Source organism: Orbicella faveolata, unplaced genomic scaffold (genome assembly GCF_042242905.1).
Source record: "Orbicella faveolata isolate gen_17 unplaced genomic scaffold, um_ofav_v1 contig_35, whole genome shotgun sequence".
In the NCBI taxonomy this organism is placed as follows: domain Eukaryota; kingdom Metazoa; phylum Cnidaria; class Anthozoa; order Scleractinia; family Merulinidae; genus Orbicella; species Orbicella faveolata.
In genome coordinates, this window is record NW_028301564.1 from 20,795,525 (window position 1) to 20,823,521 (window position 27,997).

The following is a 27,997-nucleotide window of genomic DNA, read 5'->3' on the forward strand; positions in this document are numbered from 1 at the left end:
TTGCCATAAACGATATAACTTTTAATGCAATTATTGGGAGTAATTATGATTATTTCAAAAATTCATTTGACTGCATCCCCACAGCAAGGATGGATATTGGATTTACTAAAACTACTTCATTATGCAGTGCAATTTCTAAGCAATGCTATTTAAGGTGATTATGTCGAGTACAAATTTGTCTGAATACAAAACGTCACTTGGGGGTGCTGCATACCGTACTTACACTACTTTACAAAAATTGTATTAAGTATTGACTAGTTTTAGACAACGTTTTGATTTCTGTTAGACCTAACCAATCAAGACAGTCAACACACGTTGCCACGTCAATGCCATTCCTGAAAGTTGATTGATTGACACGGATCACGAACGACGGCCTTGAAGAAGTTAGGATAAACCCTTAAAGATACGCAAGCATCACGTAGCTAGTTCACGACAGATAAAAAAACGCTTAATACTAAGAATCAAATCCCTCGTTAAATTATCTCATCCATGGACGAAATGCAATCTCTACCTTCCCTTTTTCTCTTACGTGAACTTATAAGCTTTGATAAGCACTTTGGTTTAGCAATTTAAATTGTTCATACTACAGTAAGTATAACTTGCAATACTATTCAGCGAAGCCAGAGCCTATTAAGTGTGATTGTTGCAGTTTAAGAGTTCTTCTGCGGGAGTTTGATTGTCACCTGACAAGACAAAGTAAAATAATAGTAAGTCTCACGAAGTGGGGCGGGCTTGCTTGTTCTTTCTTTGGGGGAGAGAGGTGGTCGGTTGGAGTATACGGCCGTATCCTGCTCAAGAGGTTGAGCAACCAGCACTGACGTTGTGTTCATACAGTCCTGCCACGGTACCGTGGACAGATGTACTGCTCAGCTGCAGGGATAAAAGGATTGGAAGGGGAGATGATAGGGAAGAGGTGGGGGAATCAGGGGTTATCGCCCTTCTGATTACACAGTTTCGTTTGTCTTTCTCCACTATTTCTGTTCTTGTTCCCTATACGCCACTAAACAATTCATTCTTTCTTTTTCTAATGGGCGGACAGGAGAGGGAGGCTGACATTTGGAGAGGCTTGCACTGTTACACCCACTCTGACTTATTATTTTTTCCTGTTCAATATTCAAACATTCCAAGGGGGAGTATAAGATCATAAACTTTCTTCGTTAAAAGCCGTCGGCGGTGGACTTCAAAACTTGTTACTTACCGTTTTCACTTCAGAATACTGTTCCAGGCCATATTCACCTCTGAAATAAACAAATAAATAAATGTAAGATCAAGAAGGCCATAGACTATAACGACAGTAAAATTTAACCAAGGCTTTCAGTCTAGTAACTCCCGTCGGCTTCAATCAAACCAACATCTGCTAAGAACTAACACAAGTAGGTGACGATTTAAAGAAGCTAGGTCACGATTTGCGCATCTTGAAAAGTTCAGCCGAACTTTTACAAGTTCGTCGTTTGTAATCCGTCTCAATCTTCTCCATCCTTGACCATCCTTGTTCCTTCATGGTTTATTATTACTTCTTTAGTGTTTTTCTACTTCTTAAAATTATCATTTTAAGGTTTCCTTCAATTTAAAGATAATTGTGTACGTGGCCAAAATAACTCAAAATACCGTGACTGAATTCCCCTAAGGGCCAATAAAGCGTTTTTATTATCCACTGCAGCGAATACCGTCCAAATAACAGTACAAATATACAGCGATTATTGTACAGTTACTTGTACAGTAGAAAACCTGTTTGATGTACAGGTCGGCGCGCGCACTCAAAACTGTCACACTCTCCCTCTTTCATTGATAAATTTATTGACTACAGTAGTTGGATAATAAATCTCTTATTAGATGTTTTGGTGTAGTATCGCTTCATATTTTTACTCGTTGTTTGTATAAGCACAACTCGCACGAATATACAGCGATACTACACATCAAAACATCTAATAAGATACATCAACAACTGCCATTTTGTTTCTTTTTTTTTTTTTTCCCAAACAATAGGAAATGGTGGCACGAGAAAAGAACTCAATTTCCAAAGGGTAGAAAGTTCATTCGTTGGGAGCACCAACATGGACACTGTCACGTTACGCTGTCACGTCAAGAAAATCCTTGTTACACAAACAGCATAGTCATTCTTTAGCTTTTGCTGTTCTTTCACTTCTTTTCCAATGACGAAATTCAACAACAGTACAAGACATGCAGTTAGTAAATACCACACACTAGAAAAACAGAACTCACAGTTCCCGTCCTGATCCTGACATTTTGAAGCCACCAAATGGTGCTTGAGAATGGAGAACATCGTAGCAATTAACCCTGTAAAATGAAAGAGTTACAAAAAACTCATGATTAAAAATTTTAATCGCGGTAATATGTCGGCGGCCAATTGTGGAATCTCAATTCGGCAGCTCAAGGGAACAGTTTTCGACGATAAGGGTTATTGCTTCAACTCCTGTTTAGGTTACCATATACCTTTAGAACTGTCTCATGTCCAAGCGACGCAGCGCGTTCGGTTTAAACTGTAGATACCTAAACCCCTAGGTGATTGGGACGCTCACGTCTAGAGGTCGTGAAAAATTTGACAATTCATTTTATTTCAAAATTCTTGGTATACTTTGATAACTAGATCTATAAGCTTTAATTGACATAGGGGTTAAGTATCTACAGTTTAACGGGCGCGCTACATTGCTTGGACGCGAGACCCTTCTAAAGGCATACGGCAACCTCGAAATTAGCTTTTTTCCACGTAGCTTCCGAAACTGACTTATATATTTTTTAACTATGATTTCGTCTCAAAATTACAGTTTCAGCGAAAAATTTACAAAACTGTCAATTATTACACGCGTGGGCGGCAAAATCCCGTCGCATACCAGCTCAAACCCGTGGAGAAATCTATCACGCCTGAGCAGCATTAGCATTCAAAGAGGCACTTTCGAAATATATGTAAACTCAACCCAGTACAAGAAAAGAAACGTCTATGTAAAACGACGATATTATTTCCTCCAAACTCTCCCCGAACCCTGAAAAAATTTGGAACATCTTCGGAAATCTTCCCTGACGCCTTAGGATATGGTCGGGTCGTCTTCGACAATTCGGAGACTCCAAGATAAAGTGCCACGCCTTTGACTCGGGAAAACTTTGGCAGTTATATTTGCCAATTTGCTTTTGAGGAAGGGCTGTTTTACAATATCTGCAGAAATTATCGCGCTTTCATTGACTAATTTTGATTCGTTCTCAGTGAGCAGATAGACACATGAATATAGAATTTATGCGATGTTTTTAGTGTAAAAAATAAAATGACGTTAGTTTTTCATGCCCCTGTCCTGTTATTGACGATGAATTTCGTCAGAACCTTGTCAAAGTAGTCTGCGGATCCACTCAGCTATCACCTCGTGGATCCACAGTTACTTTGACAACGTCATGACGAAATTCACAATCAATAACGGGACAGACGCATGAAAAACTGACATCAATTTGTTAATTCACTCACCACACAGTGCCCGCGCGCACACTAGAGGCGATAGTATTCATCTTGTCAATGTCCTTGGTGAACACGGACGCTGCCAAGCCATAAATGGTATTGTTGGCTCGTTCGATCAGCTCATTCATGTCCTTGAACTTCATGATCTGCATCACTGGTCCGAAAATCTATCACAGGAAAAACGTGAGGGAACTAGAGTCAGCGTAAGAGCTATTTGTCCAACAGCAGTCAATTTTGTGACGAGAATATTAACTCTTAGATAAATGACAGTGCTTTAAGTGAACGAGAAAAAAAAAAGAAAGAAAGAACTCGCACGTCATGGTTCCCTAGTTTCGCGATTCAAATTCCGGCTGCGGGAAAGCAATTCCTATTCTCCGAATAAGCCGTGTTTTGTCAGGTAAGTTGCCATCTCAAAGCATCCGCACGCCACCATGCTGAAGTGACAAAGTTAGCACACTCGCGCACTTAAACCAAAAGTATCGTAGACTCTTCGGCTATTTCCCCGTCCTCCCCTCCCTTGTGGTCACGACAATCGTCACTTTTAGGTTACACTATACCTTCGCGGGTGCCCTTCAGAAAAAATGCGTACCAGCGTTGTTTTTTAAGGAAACTACCACAAACCGTATATCAATAGAAAGGTTACAAACTGTAGAATTCGGAAAAATATCCACTGTTTTGGCCGTGCCTTTGCTGAGAGAAAGAAGCTGGAAAACGGAAAACGACCGACTGTCATTTGAGCGCAAGCAGTAATGTTTAAGAACTGCACGGTGCTAATCAGCAAGCATCAATCTCTCAAAGGGTGTCAAGGTTTTCCTTTATTCTTTTTGGTTTTTTTTAATAGACCCGTGAAGATATAGTATCGAATAATTTGCCGACCCTGTAGCGTTCGCGCCCGTCACATCCTGTCATGATATAAAAAAATTCCCGCGTTCTACCGCTTGTCACCAGCTACGCTTTACACTTCAATTAAGGCTTAATACATTAGGCTTTTATGCATTAGACCATTATTTTTTGGATGGGGCGTTGGCATTTTTCCGGGGCATGAATTTTTTTTTTCTCACCTTTAGGTTGCGCACGATTTTTTTTGGTGGGTGATAGCTTGTGCAAGAATTTTTTTTAAGTCAAACACAGGACATGGATAGTTGAGAGCACTTGCTCGATCGTTTTTTTTCCTATGGTTTCCCTTGCACGATTTCTTTTCAGCCGTTTTTGCTGTGCAGGAATTTTTTTGGGAAATTGCACCCACCTCCCCTCCCCTTCAAAAAATAATGGTCTGGCCCTTAACTAACTTGCAACCGGCTACTTGTTTTCACGGACTTGCGAAAGGGTTGGCTGAATTTGCGCGTTACCAACCGACTACCTTTCCCTGCTTTCGCAACCGGTTATCATTTTTCCCGCGCTTGTAGCTGGTAACGCGATTTTGCCTTGAATTACCAGTGGGTTACTTCACTTCTTTTCCCAACAGTATCTCGTTCTGAACATATTTTTATAATTCGATGGTACGTTGCTCTAAAGATACCTCTTCTTTGGCAATTCTCATGTCATCCTGAACATCAGAGAACACGGTGGGCTGGATGAAGTAGCCCTTGTCGCCATGTTGTGCTCCTCCGTACGCCAGATTTGCCCCTTCCTTGTTTCCACTCTCTATCAGCGACAGTATCTTTCCGAATTGCTCCTTGTCCACCTTTCACAAAGAGAACAAGCAAGCGACAATTAACTTGAAACCTCATACGCTAAGTGTCATCAATCGGCAAGAGACACAAACAAACAATCTGCAGAAACTAGGGAGTTAAAGCAAATCGCTACGGCTGGCTCTGATACGGCTGCCGGAAGTAAATTTCCCCCAAAATGAGACACTGCGCATGTACGTCGGTTGAATCCAGCCGTAGCGTGAAATCTGACTACGCGAGTCGGGATGTTTTGCCGTGGTGGCTACTGTACTACGTCAGGTTTATTTCGCTTCTCTGGCCCTTTTCAACGGACATCTCGGCATTTTAAGAATTCCACTGGACACTATATCCTTTAAACTCAATTTAAGTCAAAGATTGTGTCAAGGTTGCCTTTCATAAGCTTGTAAATCAGTATCCTGAATTTACGATAAGTTTTGGCAAAGGTGTTGGAATGGCGAAGCGAGTCAAGTGAAATATTCGTGTTGAGTACGAGGTTGTTTTTCTTCGGTTAAGTTTGCTTTGAGGGTTTAGTGAAGATGTTTTATATCTGGATAACTATACGATGTTATTTTGCTTCTTTGAGTATTGATATATTTGTGTTCTTCACTCGATATTCTTTGAGATATTTGTCTCTGAAATTATATATTTCATCCATCAAATTGTTATGGTATAAAGTGTAAAAGTGTATAGCATTCGCTTTCTCTCAGAAATAATCTGTTCGTCCTACCGAATAACGGCCATCGTCCTTTGAGCGAAGCCATTTGGCTGTGAGAAACTAAATAAAAGAGATTTTAAACTCCTTAGCCGACGTTTCTTTCATCTTTGTATTTCGCTTTACTCGCTAAACTTAAAATTTGGCAGACCACCGAGACGTACTCTCCCCAGACCTTTTCAGTCACGGCATCCGTAATAGCACCAGCCATAGTGATTTGCTTAAACTCCCTACTGACTTTATCTTTGGATACGGTGACTGCGTACGCAATACGAGCGGCAGGTCAAAACCGAGCTGTCCTTCCGAAACGACACGATAATTGTCCTTTTCTTCGTAGCAAACAATAATAATAAAGACAATGCTTTGCCCTCTTTTAATACTTAACTCAAGAATCCTGGGTTTAATCTGACGAGGAACAACTAATTTTGTTACAAATAGAGACACTAGACGAGCGAGCTGCCCAACGTGGACTACAAAGTGTTGGCTTGGAGACACAAAATCTTTTAATTTTTTTCACTTTTTATCTCATATGGTTTTTGGAATAATAAATCCCCATTTCGTAAATACTCAATTCCGTCTCCAGTGAAAAAAGTTGCCCGACATCAATGTTTTTCCTGTGAACATACTTTTGACGTCAGGACAGTACAGTTTTCCCGCCTGCTGAATCCTGATTGGTCAATTCAGATTTCAGGTGCACCAGCCGTATATGCAAGGCCATGGCATTTCGTTTCTTACAAGAGTAATTCTTTGATTCATTAGCGATGTCGCCTCACAAATGTCATCTAATCTTCCGTACCTGTGGTCCTTGCTCTGTCTTGAGATCGAACGGGTTACCGACTACTCGGCTCTTTGCCCTTTCCACGCTCCTCTCCACAAACTCATCATAAATTGATTCTTCCACGAAGGTACGGCTCCCAGCGCAGCAACATTGACCCTGGTTGAAGAACAGGGCAAAATGGCTCATGCTGACAGCATCATCCAGATCAGAGTCAGCGAAGACAATGTTGGGACTCTTTCCTCCCAGCTCCAGCGTGACATTCTTCAAGTTACTTCTACCTGCCGCTTGTTGAATCAAATGTCCTACCTGTGAACAAAATCATAGAAAAGAAGAGTCTAATAACGAGATGCCTGCAAGGCAAGGTTACACAGTGTATTTACTAAAACGCCTTAACGACATTTAATATAATTATGGCTAACTCTGTGAGCGGACAATATGAACCGAATCCTGCGCTATTATTGGCTACCCTCGGTTTTTTTTCCGTGTTTATGGACCTCAACTCCGTCTCGGTCCATAAACACGCAAAACTTGGCCAATATCCAGCCATCTTGACCTCACACTTGGTCAATAACCCACATATATATCCAAACCCTATCAAAACTGTGTTCAGCCACCTTAAAACGGTGACGTCGTTTTTGAGACAGTTCTGATTAGACTGATGCATGTACTAATGTGCCCAGCATTACCTCAGTGGAACCGGTAAAGGCGATCTTCTCGACATCCATGTGTTCTGCGACTGCCATCCCCGCTGTCGGCCCATAACCTGGTACGATGTTTACAACACCGGAAGGGAAACCAGCCTGGAAAACAATCAAAAGCAAAGGTTTGTCCACTAACCTATTCATTGCATACCTGCAAGGTTTTGGGTTGTGATCTCAAGCCCATCGACCACTCTAACCACTCATCATAAAGGTTGAAGTGTTGTAGGCGCAATTGTTTACATTTTCATACACCTCAGGGCAGGAAAAAAAATTGAAACCCACTTGCCCAGTGGCCATGGGCCAGTAAATTTCTGTTTTCACTTGCCCCCACTTAAATATTACTTGCCAACGTGACAGCCAGTACATGGCAATCAAACACAAACAAAGTATGCTTGGATTACTAAGTAATCCATGCTTTCAACTCAATGGTTAACTAATCTTGTAGTCTTTTAAGTTTTGAAATAGCTTCTGACTGGAAATTATTCATCAAGCTGACATTTTCAATCAGACCCACAAGATTACTGAGGCTAATTTCACTTGCTCACTGGGCCACTGAGTGAAATTTACTAGCCCTGGGCAATCGGACCTGGGTTTTTTCCTGCCCCGTCACCTGACTTAAAAAGAGGTACATGTATTTGTCATTAAATTTATGTACACTGTAGTACATGTTTCAACCATGGATGAGGATAACACTTAGCAGTTTTCTGGGAATCTTGTGAATGATGTATGTACACGTACATGTTTGCATTATTTGAGACCATACACATGCAAAAAGTGCTCTTTGACTGCAGTAAGAAAACAAAAATTGATGTACACAATAGATTCAGTCTTCTTGCGTGATTTCTTTTGGCCATAACACGTAATTTCACCAGTATCTACAATTATGTAGTTTATTTATTCAATGTTTTTGTTTGTCTGGTTTTTCTCTGCCAACAGTTTGTTTTAATTAATAATCACTTGATACATTTGAACCTACTGTTTGTCAAGATTACCTACATGTAATATTAGCACATTTTAGTCAGCAAGTAGTTAAACAAAGTACAATGTGTAATGTGCAAGTTTGATTGACCATGGTGTTAATTCCTAGTAGATCAATATAATTTGACAGATTTGCTTTTTACATCCTACCTCAGCGATTAGTGATGCCACATACAAGGCAGTCAGTGGCGTCTGCTCTGCAGGTTTCATTACTACCACATTCCCAGTACACAGGGCAGGGCCAAGTTTCCAGGCCTGCATCAAGAGTGGAAAGTTCCAAGGAATCACTTGCCCAACAATGCCGATGGGTTCATGGCGGGTATAACATAAGAAATCACCATCTGAAAGAAATCAAGCACTCTATTATTGAATTAAAAAATCATTAATGACGAAGGAAAAAGGTATCTGTTAGTTATTTATAGCCTGACATCTATACTACCTGCTTTCACAGCATGAAACAACTAGAGTGGGGTCCCTGGGTGGGATGTTAGTCCATCAAGGGCTTTCATACATATATACATATTATTACTAATATTCTTTTCTGGAGGCCGCATGTGGGAACCAAAGGGCTGGTGTGGACCTGCCATAAAAATCCTATCAAAAAGCTAAAACTAAAATGATGTCTGGCCAGACAGTTTAGACCTAGAGAACAGTTGATGTCTTTGTGCAGTTGTAACATACATGTGTACTTCAGGAGTCTATATACTAACCAATTGGTATTGTTTTGCCATGAATTTTGTCAGCCCAACCAGCATAATATCTGTAGCACTTCTTTGTCATCTCCAAGTCAACTGTGAAAGAATCACTGAATGGCTTGCCATTATCCAAAGTCTCCAAACTCTGCAGCAAAAAAAAAATGGGATTGCTTTCTTTACAAGATATTAATAAATGTATCAAATATAAAACACTGTATTTGACCACATGACCACATGTGCATTTCAGAATATTCAGCCAGACATTTTATTAACAACTCACCAACAATCAGCAAATCAAGATTAATAAATGTGCTATGATTAAATATAATTGAAAATACATTTTTCATTGACTTAGATTCCAGTCTGGAAGAACAGTATGGGTTTCTCAAAGGCCTTAATCTTTTTTTTTTCGAAAGCAGCTGAACTTACGGCAAGATAAGCTTGGTCGCGCTCAATCAAGTCAGCCAGTTTGTTCAAAAGTCTTCCCCGGTCTGATGCATCCATTGTTCTCCAAGGACTGCCCAGTTTGAAGGCCTGCTTGGCTGCTTTTACAGCGACATCAATGTCTGCCTAGATATCAGATTCAAAGCTACATCAATTAAATTTGAATTCAAAATCCATGCAAGTTGCTTTAATTTACACAGCAACATCAATGTCTACCAAGCTATACAACTGACCATTAAATCGCCATTATTTTAAAATCCAGCCACTTTCAGCAGTGGGTGCACGCTTCAAATTACAACTAATACAAGTTGAACACATGCCAATAACTGTAAGGACATTTTCTATCAATTACATGTAAAGAGTTAGAACACTGGATGGCAGATTCTGTGGAAAAGAAAATAATGACAATGTTGTTTTCTAGAGTGGAACATTTAACTCTTATGGCTTTTGCTAGCACAAACTGTGAGAAGTTGGTTGGATAACATGCAATGAACTTATTAGGCAGCCTTTCTGGAGGTGCTATATGGCTACTCCCACTGCTAAAACAATTATTTATTCTTTATAAGTTGCTTTGGTCTCTAGGCATTTATAGCTTGATTTGGTATTATTTGTGATTACAACAGTGTCGTAAAACCAAAACCAAAATCAAACCAATTACTTACCAATTAGGGTACTCAGCCAATTTCGAACTGATGTAAAACCAAAACCAAAACCAATTGAAACTGTCAAAATACTTTCGACACTCAATTGAAAACCCGCAATTGAAAACCCCTCTATTCAAAGACAATTAATAATTTCTTAATTTTTTTTTTTTTTCATTTGTTTTTCTTGTCACATTTTGTAAGTGTAATTTTGACAGAGCAAAAAAGGTGAAGAGAGGCACTGTAAGAGTATTTAGTGTCTTGCACAAGAAAACAATGCAATGATCCCAGCCAGGATTGGGAAGGGCTTGATCCCGGGTCCAGTGGACTATATAACCATTAAGCCATCTCACCTCTTAAATTCATAATTTAAAATTTTTAGGGAAAACGACCAATTTTTTAAGTTTAAAAGACATGTTTCGACAGAACTTCTGTCATCTTCAGTTGAAACACAGTGCAATGTCAAAGTGGAAAATGCACTTTTCAACTGGAAACTGAGAATGTTTTGTAGCTCTGAGAACTGTTCCCAGTCTTGGCCAATAAGGGAGCATGAAATCACATTCATTCATAAACGAGAAACAGTTCTCAGTATCCACCAATGAGAACGGGTGAATTTTTCATCGAAAACAAAATGTCTGGTAAGCATCTGTCATGAATCACCGATAAGTAATTATTCTCGAACGTTTGTTTGTCATCATCTATTAACCACACATGAATGAGTTTACACAATGGTCTTTTATCAATAATAGTCGAGTTGAATCTTTGCGAATTTCGACTATCCACAAAAATGGTGTTTACGTGGCTCTTTAACTAAGCTTATCAACAACAACAGCAAAAAATGTACTCGGGATATTAAACCGAAAACTTTCTAGTTCAGCCGCACAAGTCCACATAATTGCGGTGCGGAAAATACAACGTGAAATTCTGCTTTTCCATTTTTCTTTCCTAACAAGCATATCAAGGAAGGTGGCAACTTACCAACAGTGTGTCGATCCGTCGTCCAAATGCAAATTTCATTAACTTTTTCCTGGGTCCATAAATCTAGAAAGCGAGAGATCGTTTTCCCTGAAATTCGCGCCAAATTTTCCCACACTTGTTTAGCCACTGTTTCATTACGATCTCTTTGAGTATTTCCTCGGCAGCTTGGAGGATACCTTGTCACTTCTGATAATTTACCGTTTGGTGCAATCATTTTGATTCGTTCTTCGGCGCAACTCCAAACTCCTTTCTCTGAAATCTACCCTTAGCGCGCGCCAACCCGCCACGCCGGACGATATTTCCGATTTATGGCTACTGTATCAGAACATATCATACATTGAAAGGTCACCGGCGGGCGATTTAGGTCAAGATATTTTCAGAATTGAGAACTGTTCTCGTTTTCTACCAATCGACATGGTTTATATTGCTTGTATATTCGCTTGAAACAGCTTTATAAACTGATTATTTTCCTGGACGGATGATCAGTAATTCTTCGGACTACAGAGCAAGTAAATATTCTGCTGAAATCTAACGCTTAGAAAGCAATAATTCGTGTTTTCTCAAAACCACGAAATGACGAAACGCGACTAGGGCTTTCGAGGTGTCATGTTACGAGATCACGAGTGTTGCGTGTTGTTTTGACGTCATGTCACTCATCTCCGTTCATTACATTTATGGGAAGACTGTAACCTGAAAATCTGTTGTCTTGGTTTTTCTGTCTCGGTGGCCTTCCATAAAATAATATATTTACGGCAAACCGAATAATAAAATTTCGCATCTTATCGCGCTCTGCAAGGGTGGCTGAGCATTGAATTTTCGCTGAACGATTTCCTGTGCTGCATAGCCTTCTGTTCAAACATTCCCAGAATTGTTCTCGTTTTCAGCCAATTGGCGTTTTGTTTATCCGAGAACTGTTCGCAAATTCAGCCACTTAGCGTCAGAAAACCATGACATAATTTGCGTGTCACCCCCGAGGAGTATTTTCCGATCTTAGAAAAGGGACTTATTCTTAAATTGTGAGAACTGTTCTCAGTCTTAGCCAATAGGCTGATGTCAGTGTATCTCTGCATTAAAGAAAAGGAGTAATTTAGTTACTTGTGACGAATGGTAAAATCCGATACTCGCCGAGACCCCTGTTTGAAAATCCGAGACCGAGACCAAAACACGCAAGACTTCGACACCGAAATAAATGCAATATAAACGAGACTTCGAGACTCTTCGCAAAGGCTGTCGAGATTTCGAGATCGGATGAAAAGTTTGCGAGACCCAAGATTTTGGAAGTACCATTCGCCACCCCTTTTAATGGATTATGGGGACAACGAGTGAAATGAACTTGGCCGACAATTTCTTGCCTGTGAAAAGGCTTTGAATTCTGGTTGTTTTTAGTAATTCTTTCGCGCTCTCCACCGGGATTACTCAGCATTGAATTGTCGCTGAACTATTTTCGCGCCGCAGAGCTTTCTTATTTTAACATTTCTGTAACTGTTCTCGCTTTCAGCCAACTGGCGTTTTCTTTGGCCGAGAACTGTTCGCAAATTCAACCACTTGGCGTCAGAACAGACGATGGTATAATTTTGACAGGTTCCGGCTCAATTTCCTTTGTTTGTTCTTGGTCTTGGCTAATCGGCACCCTTGTTATGAAAGCTAAAACAGCACTAAAAGCGTCACAATGTACTAAACGTTTCTCAAATGAGACATTTGGTCGTGTTTTGTCCTTCCTGTACCCTTTTCCCTTCATATACGCCTTAACTGGTTGGGAAAAATTCCACAAAATTGTGCACGCGTGGAAACGGCATGCAAGTATTTACGAGTGAACAATTTGCGAGTCAAAAGGACTTATTGTTAATGTGAGAACTGTTCTCAGTCTTAGCCAATAGATGGCAGTGTGAGTGTACCTCTGCATTCTGGAAACCGAGTAATTTAGTTTTCATTGCTCTCTACCTGTTCTACTATATCAAGTTTAATAAATGATGAGGACAACGCGCGGGAAAATGAACCCTTGCCTGTGAAAAGGCTTTGAATTCCGGCTGGCTCTTATTACAGTTGACTCCGGCTGATTCGAACCTTCAAGTGAAACCAGAAAGGGTTCGAATTAGCGGGAGTTCGAGTTTGCGAGAGATGGGAACAAATGACCGGAGATGATACAATGTGATGATACAACTGGTCATTTTGCGTACAAAACGACGTAACATAAGGAAATTGTGTTCAAAATGCGAAATGGCTAGCAGAGGAACACTACCGTGAGAAACCGTGCAATACATCAATGCTGACTCAATTCAGACAAAAATAAATTCAATTTTTTGGAGTATGTTTTTACTCATTACACCTTGGAGAAGGAGTTCGAGTTATCGTGAGTAAAATCCTCTACCTGAAGGAAGAATAGACCACTTCGAGTTAGCAAAAGGTTCGAGTTCTCACAGGTTTCTTTCGCGCATTCTAAGGATTACTCAGCAGTGAATTGTCGCTGAACGATTTTTTCGTGCCGCAGAACTTTTTTGTTTTAACATTCCCATAACTGTTCTCGGTTTCAGCCCATAGGCGATTTGTTTGTCCGAGAACTATTCTCGAATTCAGCCACTAGCTTCCCACCCCTTGAAATGAATGTGGCTTTGTGCACTCAGTCTAGCCAGAGAGCCTACCTCGGCGGTGTACACTGGCTAAATCATGGAAATCGTGTAAGGTCCCATCAGTTGTATTGCGTTTAGCAAATTTGAAACCAGCATTTATTGAAATACTGAAGCGGCCGATTTCCTTGTCAGGGTTGCTTCATCTCACACTCACTAAAACAATGGACTTAGTGATCACGAGTGGGCTCAAATGTGTTACTAAATAAACATTTTCGTCTTCTTGTCACCTTATTTCAGTTTCCCAGTGTCCCTGTAAACATAAATTGTGCTTTTACTCCACTGGAAGGCTCCACAAAATCTGGCAGGGATGAAAAGGGCATTCAACGCAGTCAACAATTTGAATGTGAGACCCTCCTTATCTTTAATATCCGAGAAGTGTTCTCGGTCTTGGCCAATCAAGAAATATTCTCATGGAAAGCGAGAAGAGCATTACAAGCGGCACAATTAAAATGAACTTTGTCGAATAACACATTAGCTCTTGTTTTGCTCTTTCTGTGCGCCTTTCCCTTCATATACGCCTTTAACATGTGAGGTCAGGCAAACTTCCTCAAAATTGTGCACGCAATATAGCATGAAAGCAGGATGTAATTCCGAGTCGACCGTTTGCGTTTCTATAGAAAATCATATTTCGTAATACGGTTTGCTACTGTTCGTTTTATTCAGGCTAGTAAGCAAGTTAAGTGGAGAGACTGGCGTTTCTAAGAGATGCTGGCTTTTACAAACATTTTGCAGAAACTCCGCTCGACTTTTCAACCACTTTGAAAATATAGCAGTTTTTGCAGCTGAAGAATCAAGAAATTTTCAGAGAGCACCAGTTGAAGCTTGACGCAGGTCATGTGCAGCTCACTAGGTGAACCGTTATCCACGAAATTAACCACGATCAAATAAACCGTTGAAATTAGTTTGTTCCAAAACAGTTTTCTCCCTTTACGTGTTTCACATATCGTCCTGTTTCCAACGGTGCAATTCACTTCCGCAGTGGAGATCAGTTCCTTTGCTTATCACAGCATATATAATCATAAACTTCAGACAACCGGACTAGCGGCATTTGAGAGCAGCAAACCGCAAGAGTGCAAAATCCAAGCTCGTCTGAAACTACAGATATAGTGGCTAAGTTCTTGCCGATAGCCCCACGTAATGAAAACCGGGCTATTTTTCCACCTGGAAAAAGTACGACACTCCAGATTTTGTCACTACTGTTTTGTCAATGAGGGAAAAACTTTACGAGTGGCAAGGAGATTTAGGAGATGCGGAGGAACCCACTCAAGGGAAGGATATCCTCAAAAGATTGAAGGCAAGCAACAGCATCATTCATCGGAACTTGAATGTAAGTGACTTATTTTTTGTGAAGGCGAATCCTTTCATGTTCTTGGTGTTAGATTGTAACTATTGATTTTCTCGAGAGAAAGACAGTAGCCGTTAAGACTATTCTGCCTTTGATATTTTTAGGTAGTCAGTAGATTGCAAGATGAACGGTCGTCCACAAAAGCCAACCTGGATCAAACACTGCTTCTCGAAGTAAATGATGAGTTGGTAGGTCCCAATGTTTTTTTTTTTTTTTTTTTTCTGTCCCTCCCAAGTTTCTGGCAAGTCCTGGGATAAAAATCCCAAAACCTGGCGTTTCCGCCAATTCGCGGAGCAAAGTATTTACCGACATCCCCGAAACCGCCTCTGTTAGAGGTGCCACCCCTTGTAACTAATATTCAGGTTTTCGCTGACTGATATAATTGTATGAATCGATTACAGGAAAAACCGAGTAAGGGAAACACTACGAAGACCGAAAGCTTGAGAGTGCGGGTTGAGGTAACACTTTGCTCTCAATGGTCTATGCTTGGTGCCTTATTTGATTAGTACTCTCTGGATCAACAAAGAATAGGTCAATCAGGAATAGTAACAGCAGATTACGCACCGCAATTTTTGTGTACCTACATTAATGAAACATTGCATCTTGTACTAACTCGCTACATCCACAGCTAAGTCGCCGAATGGTATCTTCTCAAGGCTTACAGCAGTTTATGGCAGGTGGAAATATTAACTGTCTTGGTTCTTAGGGCCAAACCAAGAGCGAACGAAAAACCACCCAGACAACAGGGAAAATGACAAGAAAGTCAACTGAAGTAAGCTCATCCATACTTGATTTTATTTACAATCTGTCTTGCTCCTTTGGCAAAGACTGAGATGCCTATACAATGTTAGTTTCCCTTACTCGCTGCAGATAACCTCATCGTCGAGCAAAAGCTCTTGCTCGACGACCAGCACTCTTCGAGCGTTGTTCTCTACTCGTCACCGGAAGCAACAGTGGGAGCCCCATTAGACGCCATACCGATACCTTTTGTAGTAAGTGCTGCCTTTATACATTACCATTATATCTACTTAACTCACGTGACAACCGAAGTTAAAAGGAGGAAGTAATACCCCACAAGAAGTGTTATGCAATCTGTAAGGGTCGATTTACTCTCCTTTACTAGATAAATGTCGAGGAGGGACAACAAGTTCACGGAAACTGCATAGGAATCGAGGAGCAGCTAACACCACTTGTGAGTGAAAGATTTGCTACGTAATTGAGTGCTTGCCATGTAGTAACCTGCTTCTCATTTTCGCCGTTTATAGCGACGCACGTTTGTACCAAATAAGGGTCCCTTTCATAAATTCCTGTGAAGGAAGGGTCTGTGTCACTTTTGAAGCAAATCTAATCTGCCTCATTTTCAGACAAGAAAGTCAAAGAAATCCGTAAATACTGACTAGTAAAGGTATCATGGCTAGGGGAAATATTAGGTCGATGGCTGAGTGATCTATATAGATGAACATCAGGAGCCAATTTGAAATTTGTATGTAATAACCAACTGCGAGTGTCTCTACTATGCGTTGGCGGGATGTACGAACTTTAACGTGGTAGGCTCCACTAGCTTTCATCTCAGGTTCTTTAACTTTGTTATCCTAGTGTTTTTTCTTTTGTACAGCAAAGGCTAGTCCATGGCACCTCCCGGTCCCGACTCGGACGTTCTAACGAACCGACCACCTAAGCTCTCTAGCACTGAGATTGGGAGTGGCAGACATATATATAGTATCATAAACCATGACACTGTTACTAGTGAGCCCATATAGCCGTAGCGCAACTGTCTTTGACCACCTCGTAATATTGTTGTCATTGCTTTTAAGAGTACCTCCACGCCTCTGAAGAAAATGAAAGCTGAGTCACCTGAAGAGCCGGAATCGGTGAGTAACCACCCTTGCATCATCTATTTGAATATTGCTGTCAATTTAACTTATGTCTGATTCTTTCAGCAGATGCCCCATAAAGAAACCAATAATATGACACCACCACGAGCGGCGGAGACGAGAGGACTCCAAGAATTGGACGTTTCAGAAAGAAAAGAAAAACAGGAACCTACGAAAAGCCGAGAGGTAAACCGATGAACGGCTACGTAGAAAGGAATGAATTATGTTGATTTCACAAATGGTTTACATGAACTAGAAAATAATTTACTACTGATAAGCTGTTTTCCTTTGCAGGTATCCAGTGGCATGTTTGTCGCTGTCGCATACAGTAACTGCGATTGTTTCTTTTTGGGGAGAGTGCTGAAGGCGGAAGATGGCATTTTTTCGATAACGTTTTTGGAACAAATTCATGGAAAAAATGGTGTGTTCGGTTGGCCCGCTCAGGCAACAGTGGAGACTGTGGACACCGAACAGGTCTTTATCACTGACCTAGAAGCCGAGGAAGCTGGTACAAACTGGCTAACGCCTTAACATTCCCTAGAATACAGGAAGTCCAAGAAGCATTCCCTCAGTGCAAAGAGGCACTAGTAGAAAGACTAAAGATTTCTCAGGTAATTATCATCATTTGATAGCTGACATAAAAAGCCTAAAAATGTGGTAGCCGGGAGTTACCAAGGATTGGCTTCCCAAAGAGAACTAAACTAAAAGGAATTCAACTCTATTACTGTAGTCAGTTTGATTTGCTTTTTTGATAACTACGTCTTTTTTAAACGTATTACCACAATTTCACCCTTTTACAATTTGGCAAAAATTCGTTTTCGTCAGGTTCAAGCCATATGGAATGACACTTCCACCCCTTACTGCACTTTCAAAACTGGTGTTACTTGAATTGGAAGGATATCAAAACACTGCAATTAGGAATGCCGGACATCCACGAATCTTTAATGGTGTCTCTATTTGAGCCATCGACAACCTGGATGGCTAAATGATTCAGTAAGTAGGATTTTACTGATAAGAAACGGCTAATGCGTAGTCAGTTAACTACGCATCCACTAAATGCGAAAGGAGCAAGATTCCAGCGCTCTCTTGATTTTCGGTTTCGCTTTATAGAAACAAATGCAGAACAAATTTACACCTTTTTTTATCTTTGCGAGCTTCTAACAGTCTCCTTTAATATAACAGGTTATCAATGTGTATATGGCAGTATTAGAAAAACGGGCCTACAAAAACGTAAGTATCAGATGACTGTTACGGTCAATGTTGCGTCACATCACGAGTAGCAATTTTAATTAAAAGTAGTTTAAGAGCTCTCTTTAACAGTTGCAGGGCAAGTTCGTTATCACTGCGAATAGTTTTTTCTATGAAAGAACTAAGCAAGGGATGCCCTGGCGCAAAAGGGTAAGTAGCTGACATACACATTACGTTCATACCACTTTGAACGTACGTGCAGAATTAATTTTTTTAAAAAATTGGTATACATGAGGCTCACAATTACGCAAGGGTTCCCTTAAAATTTGAAATGGAAATAGAGGGAAATTTTAAGGGCGTCTAAATGTTGGTAATTGTAAATGTAAAATGTAATTTTTTGTAAATGTAATTTTTGTTTACCCACGGAGCACCAAGGAGTTCACAAGAACTCGTTCAGAAATGTCCGTGCATTCAAGGATCGATTTGGAATTTGAGAAATGTTGGTTTTTGAGGAGAGGGGAAAACTGGAGTACCCGGAGAAAAACCTCTCGGAGCAGAGAAGAGAACCAACAACAAACTCAACCCACATATGACGCCGGGTCCGTGAATTGAACCCGGGACATTGGTGGGAGGCGAGCGCTCTCACCACTGCGCCATCCCTGCTCCCCATTTTACTATAATATACTATATTTTATGTTCAAGCTTAACTATCCGTCATGTAACAAAGAAGAAATTGTCATAGTTATTTATCAACCTGTGTACTTTTTTCCAATGTCTGCTCATTGCATTTGGTTACAACTTGACATTTCGGCATACAAGAAATTTGTGTTCCCCCGTCAGGCTGCCCAGTGATTTCACTGGACACTAGGCGTAAGTATACTTATGGGGAATTACGGCCTCAGATACTTAACCTAAACATAACCGCCACCGATAATAATCACCTTAGACAAACTGAAGCTCATTGGCTTTTCTCGAACTCGCTCATCATTTTTAGTTTTACAAAAGAACCATGGACATTAACAATTTATCGTATAACCAGGGCCTTCCATCTCAAAAAGACGGGGATTAAACTCCCGACGGAGGCTATTGCATTGGGTGTAAATCAAACCTTATTTGATCCCTTACAGACACAATTTCAAAATTAGACCAACAAATATATGAGCTACGGTAACCTAAATCATAACAGCGTCGTCGAAATGCCTAGACCAAAATAAAGATAATAGCACTTGTTATTCCCTCACGTTAAACGTTAAGCGATATCTTGATAAATGTATTTGCGCTCGACTCGTCTCGAAAATCCAAAGGGACAATTTATTACAATCCGTTATTTAGACCTCTAAAAGAGATGACAAGCATGAAGTAAGCCTATATTATTCACAATTTCCTTGCAAGGGTCTTCCTAACTAAAAGGAGCCAGCTTGAGGGATGTTACTGGACTGAGTTGGCCAGTCCTCACCCCTTACAAAACGATGATGTCAGCTGTGGAGTCTACGTATTGAAGGTAATCCTTTAGAATGTGATTCGTTTTCTTAATACTTAAACCGAAAATTACCATGGATGTAGTTAGACTCTGACATGCGTTAGTTGACACAGTCACTTTTCTTCCCTACATCGCGGAGTGCATTACAGAAAGAAAGGAAATCGCTTTCCAACAGGTCTGTCTTAACCGAAATGCTGTACTTCATCAACGTAGTAATTGTAGTCACTGTAAAGTCACCAAAACAAGAACAAGTTATTCAGGCAATTGTTTTGTGCCAATCGTTTTTTCCCGACAAGCCGAATTTGCAGCTATATATCGAGACAGATCCAGTCATTTTGTGAGGGACCAAATACTCGGCGATCCTTAACCCTTAACTGTGATGCAAATATAGTTCTCTCCGCAAATTAGGCCAATTTTGTAATTCTGTGTAAAGTCATTTATTATATCTACTTCGTCTTCCTCTATAGCATGACATCGATGACTACAGATGGCAGATTGCCTACAGGCTGCTCAATGATGGCAACTGGTAGACAGTTGGACTGGAACTATTTTTTGTATGCGTCAATGGCTTATACGCTGGCAAATACTTTACAATTTTGCGGAATTTTGCCCGACCGCTCATTAAAGGCGTATATGAAGGGAAAGGCGAACAGAAAGAGCAAAACAAGACCTAATGTGTCATTCGACAAAGTTCATCTTAATTGTACCGCTTGTAATGCTGTTTTTGCTTTCCGTGAGAATATTTCTTATAATAAGATGCTGATTAGCCAAGACCGAGAACACCTCTCGGATATTAGAGATAAGGGAGCTCTCACATTCAAATTGTTGACTGCATTGAATGCCCTTTTCATCCCTGCCAAATTTTGTGGAGTCTTCCAGTGGAGTAAGAGCATGATTTCTATTTACAAGGACACTGGGAAACTGAGATGAGGTGACAAGAGGATGAAAATTTTTATTTAGTAACACATTTGAGCCCACTCATGATCACTAAGTCCATTATTTGAGTGAGTGTGAGATGAAGCAACCCTGACAAGGATATTGGCCGCTTCAGTATTTCAATAAAGGCCGTTTTCAAATTTGCTGAACTTACACGATTTCCATGATTTAGCCAATATACACCGCCGAGGGAGGTTCTCTGGCTAGACTGAGTGCACAAAGCCACATTCATTTCAAGGCGCGGAAAGCTAGTGGCTGAATTCGAGAACAGTTCTCGGACAAACAAATCGCCGATTGGCTAGAACCGAGAACAGTTATGGGAATGTTAAAACGAAAAAGTTCTGCGGCACGAAAAAATCGTTCAGCGACAATTCATCCTTAGAATGCGCGAAAGAAACCCGCGAAAACTCGAACCTTCCGCTAACTCGAAGTGGTCTATTCTTCCGTCAGGTCATATTCTCTATGATTTTACTCACGATAACTCGAACTCCTTCTCCAAGGTGTAGTGAGTAAAAACATACTCCAAAAAATTGAATTTATTTTTGTCTGAATTGAGTCAGCATTGATGTATTGCACCGTTTCTCACGGTAGTGTTCCTCTGCTAGCCATTTCGCATTTTGAACACAATTTCCTTATGTTAGGTCGTTTTGTAAGCAAAATAACCAGTTGCATCATCACATTGTATCATATCCGGTCATATGAAGAGAAAAGGGTACAGGAAGGACAAAACACAACCAAATGTCTCATTTGAGAAACTTTTAGTACATTGTGACCCTTGTAGGGCTGCTTTAGCTTTTATAACAAGGGTGCCGATTAGTCAAGACAAAGAATAAACAAAGGAAATTGAGCCGGAACCTGTCAAAATTATACCATCGTCTGTTCTGACGCCAAGTGGCTGAATTTGGGAACAGTTCTCGGCCAAAGAAAACGCCAGTTGATTGAAAGCGAGAACAGTTACAGGAATGTTAAAATAAGAAAGCTCTGCGGCGCGAAAATAGTTCAGCGACAATTCAATGCTGAGTAATCCCGGTGGAGAGCGCGAAAGAATTACTAAAAACAACCAGAATTCAAAGCCTTTTCACAGGCAAGAAATTGTCGGCCAAGTTCATTTCACTCGTTGTCCCCATAATCCATTAAAAGGGGTGGCGAATGATACTTCCAAAATCTTGGGTCTCGCAAACTTTTCATCCGATCTCGAAATCTCGACAGCCTTTGCGAAGAGTCTCGAAGTCTCGTTTATATTGCATTTATTTCGGTGTCGAAGTCTTGCGTGTTTTGGTCTCGGTCTCGGATTTTTTAACAGGGGTCTCGGCGAGTATCGGATTTTACCATTCGTCACAAGTAACTAAATTACTCCTTTTCTTTAATGCAGAGATACACTGACATCGGCCTATTGGCTTAGACTGAGAACAGTTCTCACAATTTAAGAATAAGTCCCTTTTCTAAGATCGGAAAATACTTCTCGGGGGTGACACGCAAATTATGTCATGGTTTTCTGACGCTAAGTGGCTGAATTTGCGAACAGTTCTCGGATAAACAAAGCGCCAATTGGCTGAAAGCGAGAACAATTCTGGGAATGTTTGAACAGAAAGCTATGCAGCACAGGAAATCGTTCAGCGAAAATTCAATGCTCAGCCACCCTTGCAGAGCGCGATAAAATACGTTAGGCGGATAATTCCCGATAAGATGCGAAATTTTATTATTCAGTTTGCCGTAAATATATTATTTTATGGAAGGCCACCGAGACAGAAAAACCAAGACAACAGATTTTCAGGTTACAGTCTTCCCATAAATGTAATGAACGGAGATGAGTGACATGACGTCAAAACAATACGCAACACTCGTGATCTCGTAACATGACACCTCGAAAGCCCTAGTCGCGTTTCGTCATTTCGTGGTTTTGAGAAAACACGAATTATTGCTTTCTAAGCGTTAGATTTCAGCAGAATATTTACTTGCTCTGTAGTCCGAAGAATTACTGATCATCCGTCCAGGAAAATAATCAGTTTATAAAGCTGTTTCAAGCGAATATACAAGCAATATAAACCATGTCGATTGGTAGAAAACGAGAGCAGTTCTCAATTCTAAAAATATCTTGACCTAAATCGTCCGCCGGTGACCTTTCAATGTATGATATGTTCTGATAAAGTAGCCATAAATCGGAAATATCGTCCGGCGTGGCGGGTTGGCGCGCGCTAAGGGTAGATTTCAGAGAAAGGAGTTTGGAGTTGCGCCGAAGAACGAATCAAAATGATTGCACCAAACGGTAAATTATCAGAAGTGACAAGGTATCCTCCAAGCTGCCGAGGAAATACTCAAAGAGATCGTAATGAAACAGTGGCTAAACAAGTGTGGGAAAATTTTGGCGCGAATTTCAGGGAAAACGATCTCTCGCTTTCTAGATTTATGGACCCAGGAAAAAGTTAATGAAATTTGCATTTGGACGACGGATCGACACACTGTTGGTAAGTTGCCACCTTCCTTGATATGCTTGTTAGGAAAGAAAAATGGAAAAGCAGAATTTCACGTTGTATTTTCCGCACCGCAATTATGTGGACTTGTGCGGGTGAACTAGAAAGTTTTCGGTTTAATATCCCGAGTACATTTTTTGTTGTTGTTGTTGATAAGCTTAGTTAAAGAGCCACGTAAACACCATTCTTGTAGATAGTCGAAATTCGCAAAGATTCAACTCGACTATTATTGATAAAAGATCATTGTGTAAACTCATTCATGTGTGGTTAATAGGTGATGACAAACAAACGTTCGAGAATAATTACTTATCGGTGATTCATGACAGATGCTTACCAGACATTTTGTTTTCGATGAAAAATTCACCCGTTCTCATTGGTGGATACTGAGAACTGTTTCTTGTTTATGAATGAATGTGATTTCATGCTCCCTTATTGGCCAAGACTGGGAACAGTTCTCAGAGCTACAAAACATTCTCAGTTTCCAGTTGAAAAGTGCATTTTCCACTTTGACATTGCACTCTGTTTTGAATGAATGATTACAAAGCAAGTTGAATAATAAGTAGGCAAAAATGCTAATTAAGACAAATGTTAACAACAGAACGTGAAAAGGTGTAAATTAAAAGGATAATTTTAGATTTACATGGTGTAATTGCTATTTCAGGCAAGGTAGTTCTTTTTGAATATGGATAGCCTCCTTTATCTTGAGTTGAATTTAAGCTGGTAGTGGCGTGATCTAAAATATGAAAGCAGTCTGTTGAACACAATGAGCGACAACGTTCAGAATTCTGAAGATGTTTGAAGATGTGAGAGGCCCTATCAACAGCTAAGTGCTCACGTACGCGTGTGGAAAAATGTCGGGAGGTTTTGCCGACATAACAGGCATTACAGCCCGCACATGTAAACTTATAAACCACACGTGAACGAAGCCCGCCGGGGATGGGGTCTTTCAGACCAAAAAGGTTACCTATCTTAAAGGAAGAAAAAACTAATTTGTTCACGTTCACGTGTGGTTTATAAGTTTACATGTGCGGGCTGTAATGCCTGTTATGTCTGCGAAACCTTCCGACATTTTTCCACACACGTACGTGAGCACTTAGCCGTTGATAGGGCCTCTCACATCTTCAAACATCTCCAGAATTCTGAACGTTGTCGCTCATTGTGTTCAATAGACTACTTTCATATTTTAGATCACGCCACTACCAGCTTTCAACTCAAGATAAAGGAGGCTATCCATATTCAAAAAGAACTACCTTGCCTCAATCAGCAATTACACCATGTAAATCTAAAATTATCCTTTTAATTTACACCTTTTCACGTTCTGTTGCTAACATTTGTCTTAATTAGCATTTTTGCCTACTTACTATTCAACTTGCTTTGTAATCATTCATTCAACTGAAGATGACAGAAGTTCTGTCGAAACATGTCTTTTAAACTTAAAAAATTGGTCGTTTTCCTTAAAATCTTTACATGTCTGCTGCTATCTACACCATAATTTAAAATCCTGACAGAGCTTGCAATAGACAGTTATTGCAGTAAGAAAACATGTTTAACATATACTTCACAATACCTTATCACCCTCAGCTACATCACATATTTTCTCTCCTGTTGCTGGATTGATTATAGGGAATGTCTTACCACTGACAGAGTCCACAAACTGGTTGTTGACGAAAACCTAACAGTGGATTGAGAGGCAAAACATATCAATTGACATACTTTACAGGTACAAGTTAAAAACATTATAATATAGATAGGACCCTGTACGTGCTCTGATTCGTCGAAAGTCCATGTTTTATCATAGTATAAGACATAGAAAAAGCATGTAACTTTAATTGTTTTTTGCCACACTACCTCTACTACCATAAGCCAAATGAACAAGCCTAAGACATGTATGACACTGTGACAAAAGACTCCAGACATTTGAGAACACTCAAGAAATGTAGAAAACACTCACCTGCGGCTCCTGTTTTCTACATTTCCCTCGTGTTCTCAAATGCCTGTTGTGTTTTATCACAGTGTAATACACGGCTTCCGCTTTTAATTGTTAATTAATGAATAACAAAATTATCTAAAAATATCAGAACTGTTATGAGAGGAAATATTCATTATTACAGAAAGAAAGTAACTAATAAAAAAAAATTAAAGATATCTTGCACTTTCCTCTTTAAAGCAAAATCTCATGATGAAATATTTATTTTGATACTGGTGTCTAAGATACTACACTGGATTCACCTAAGTTGTGTGCCTGGCCTTCTTCAATTAGATGACCTTAAAGAAGGTGGATAACAAGAGTTCCAAAACATGTACATGTAAATAGAGTTAAACCTACCTGGTTATATTTTACTTCAGGGCTGTCATCAATCTTTACCTGTCAGATTAAAAGAGCCAGACTTCTGTAAAATGATTAAGCCGTGCATTTCATTGGAATAATCTAGACCAGGATCAGTCGCACAACAACACTTGCATCATGGTCAAGGTTGGATGCAGCATGATCCGAGTGATCTTAGATCAATGATCCTGATTTAGATCATCCCAAAGAAATCTACCTTCAGTGGTTGTATTTTTGTTTGCTCGACTGTTTATTTGTTGTTTTTTTGTTGTTTTGTTTTGTTTTGTTTTGTTTTTTTTACGACAAATAGAGATGTTCTGTCACCAGCCCTAGGGAGGGATGAGTGCTTGGTGGCACAACATCTGGGGAAGAAAACAACTTCGGTCATGTACATACATATGGTGACAGCTAGGACTCATTGAAAGAAGTCGGTTATGTATTGTCAGCAGTTTAATGCATGTGCATTAAAGTGAGGCACCCAGTTCTTGTTAGGGTTCGCCATGTTGAATTGCAGTTGTTGTGTGTGTGATTTTATCCAGCCAAATCAAACCCTTTCAAGGCTAGTTTTCACTAGAACATAAGCACAAGCACAAGCATAAGCATAAGCACAAGTGAAAACCGCCACGACATAAACATAAGCATAAGCAGAAACATAAGAAGAACGAACCCACTTATTTGTCTCGTGCAGTTTTCACTAGTAACGCGCTCGACATAAGCATAAGCATAAACACAAGAAAAACGAACAGTTCCGTTTTTCTTGTGCTTATGCTTATACTTATGTCGAGCGCGTTACTAGTGAAAACTGCACGAGACAAATAAGTGGGTTCGTTCTTCTTATGTTTCTGCTTATGCTTATGTTTATGTCGTGGCTGTTTTCACTTGTGCTTATGCTTATGCTTGTGCTTGTGCTTATGCTCTAGTGAAAACCAGCCTTTAGAAACCATCGGAGGGTTTCTTAGTATTTAACAAAGTCTCACTTAACTTTTGACCGCATTTAACATTTTTTTTTTTAATCCGACCAGAACAACTCCCAGTTTACCTTGGAAAGTGTATTAAACAGCAGGCAACTGATGGGGTTGTTTGATTACAAGTACCAGAATACCTCACTTGTTCTTTTTCTAATGCAAACTAGCAGAAGGGAAATTGTTAGTTAACCTCTCTGTGGTTTAAAAATTTAAATAATAAAAGAGAAATGAAGCGAGTCCTTCAGTTGTAGCCAAATGACGCATCCTACATATGTATGCTATTCACAAACAGGAAGTTACATGTATGTATTCCCAAGACCCCCTACTACTCAGATGTAAAACAGCAATGATTACCAATCTAGCCTTACCTAGCCATCTATGTATTCATGAAGAGACTTGTGAGATCGGTGCCAGACAATTCATTACGTACTTTATACTCCAACGCTCTTGGTATAAACTATTCAGGCAATCTAAATAGCTTTCAATTGGTATTCTATTGTTTTGTTTTCATCCTATTGCAATATGCAAATTTGAACGTATGCATTTCACGGTGGGGTTTTCGACAAGAAATACCTCGTAAACCTTCTCTCATAACTGATTTCAGTCGTTATGGTATAAACGCTACCGCTAGCTAGCATAATGGCAAAAGTTGCTACACTGAAAAAGTTTCACTTTTGTGAAGCGACGAAAACAATTAGATGGCCTGTCTAATATTAGCGTATTCGATATACAATAGTAAGAGTTGTGCTCGAAGTCCGTGTTCAGTTTGTTATTTCTAACAGTCGTCATTTCCCCAGCATGAAATGACACACTACTAAAATTAAGCAATATCAACATTACATTACCTCTGCGAGTGTGGCATAAGAAAACCTGTTGATAGAGGCGGATGGAACAAATCGCCCCCGGGCTACAACGCGAGAAAGCGACCGGAGAGGAAGACGGAGCGCCATATTCGAGACAATCGACACCTAGAACAAAGACAATTTAACAATCTGACCTCTATTAACTATGATCTGAGACTTAAAACAGACACCAAACAGAACAGATATAGAATAAAATAGGGTTGAAAGCGTTAGCTACTTGTAACCTGAGCATAACCTTTTATCGAAATGTCTTGCTTCGAGAGCGGACGTGTTTACTCAATTCTCTAATTGACTTTCAGCTAATTCTTAGATTGTCGTTTGCTCGATATCTCTTGATGTGTGTACTGGTGTAGTTTACAAGGATCTACGAGATCCACATGACGGAACATGACGTGACGGTGACAACGCAAATTCTGCATTTCCGCATGCATAAGCTTATGATTCTCGCTCCGGTAGTTTCTCGCAGCAAAGATTTAGATTTAGATCCAAGCGTATTCTTCTTGGGCAACTTTACATAAGATTCAGCACCACACATTTTCTGGCAAAGCGGGGTTCTATAGGAAAACTCAAAATGCTACCGACGGTGAGAAAAGAGCCTTCAACAAGGAGCGATCTTCCTACCTTCCAAACTGTGCAGCCTTGACGATCAGGGTTTCTGAAAAACTCGTACCCAGCGTCTTCTCGGCTTTACACCCCCAGCTCCTCCCTTCTCCCTTCCTCCTCCCACGCTGTTCCCGCGGCCGTGTTGAGAAAAATATGGAAAACAGCAGCTTTCTCCAGAGAATTCTCAATTCAGAGGAAATTTCTAGATTGAGAGACCGCTGCGGACTTGCGGTTGTTGTTGATTACATTGTTGGAACGT

At 40.2% G+C, this 27,997-nt stretch overlaps 2 protein-coding genes and 1 pseudogene across 4 annotated transcripts in view; 2 read left to right on the forward strand and 1 right to left on the reverse strand.

Annotated features, from left to right (window-relative positions):
• Positions 1 to 27,870, reverse strand: LOC110051452 (aldehyde dehydrogenase, mitochondrial-like). 2 transcript variants are annotated; one of them, XM_020757481.2, is made up of 14 exons: positions 27,757 to 27,870; positions 27,118 to 27,240; positions 25,308 to 25,346; positions 24,549 to 24,653; positions 9,427 to 9,567; positions 9,013 to 9,142; positions 8,453 to 8,643; positions 7,310 to 7,423; positions 6,642 to 6,929; positions 4,983 to 5,147; positions 3,473 to 3,630; positions 2,224 to 2,298; positions 1,199 to 1,238; positions 1 to 683 (listed from the first exon to the last, which is right to left on the reverse strand). In XM_020757481.2, the coding sequence occupies exons 2-14, from the start codon at positions 27,220 to 27,222 to the stop codon at positions 651 to 653; spliced, it is 1,584 nt and encodes a 527-aa protein (XP_020613140.2). In that variant the 5' UTR covers positions 27,223 to 27,240; positions 27,757 to 27,870; the 3' UTR covers positions 1 to 650. The 2 variants fall into 2 exon arrangements, with proteins under 2 accessions (XP_020613140.2, XP_020613141.2); XM_020757482.2 differs by lacking the exon at positions 27,757 to 27,870 and adding an exon at positions 27,371 to 27,394.
• LOC149103707 (uncharacterized) overlaps positions 1 to 27,997 on the forward strand; it is a 153,962-nt gene that overhangs the window by 22,749 nt on the left and 103,216 nt on the right. The window lies entirely within an intron of this gene.
• On the forward strand, positions 14,895 to 20,541 carry LOC149103708 (uncharacterized; annotated as a pseudogene). The gene is made up of 13 exons (XR_016201951.1): positions 14,895 to 15,014; positions 15,137 to 15,220; positions 15,434 to 15,537; positions 15,666 to 15,709; positions 15,903 to 16,024; positions 16,156 to 16,224; positions 16,847 to 16,903; positions 16,973 to 17,092; positions 17,201 to 17,517; positions 17,732 to 17,886; positions 18,089 to 18,140; positions 19,459 to 19,595; positions 20,042 to 20,541. The product of XR_016201951.1 is annotated as an uncharacterized LOC149103708 (transcript).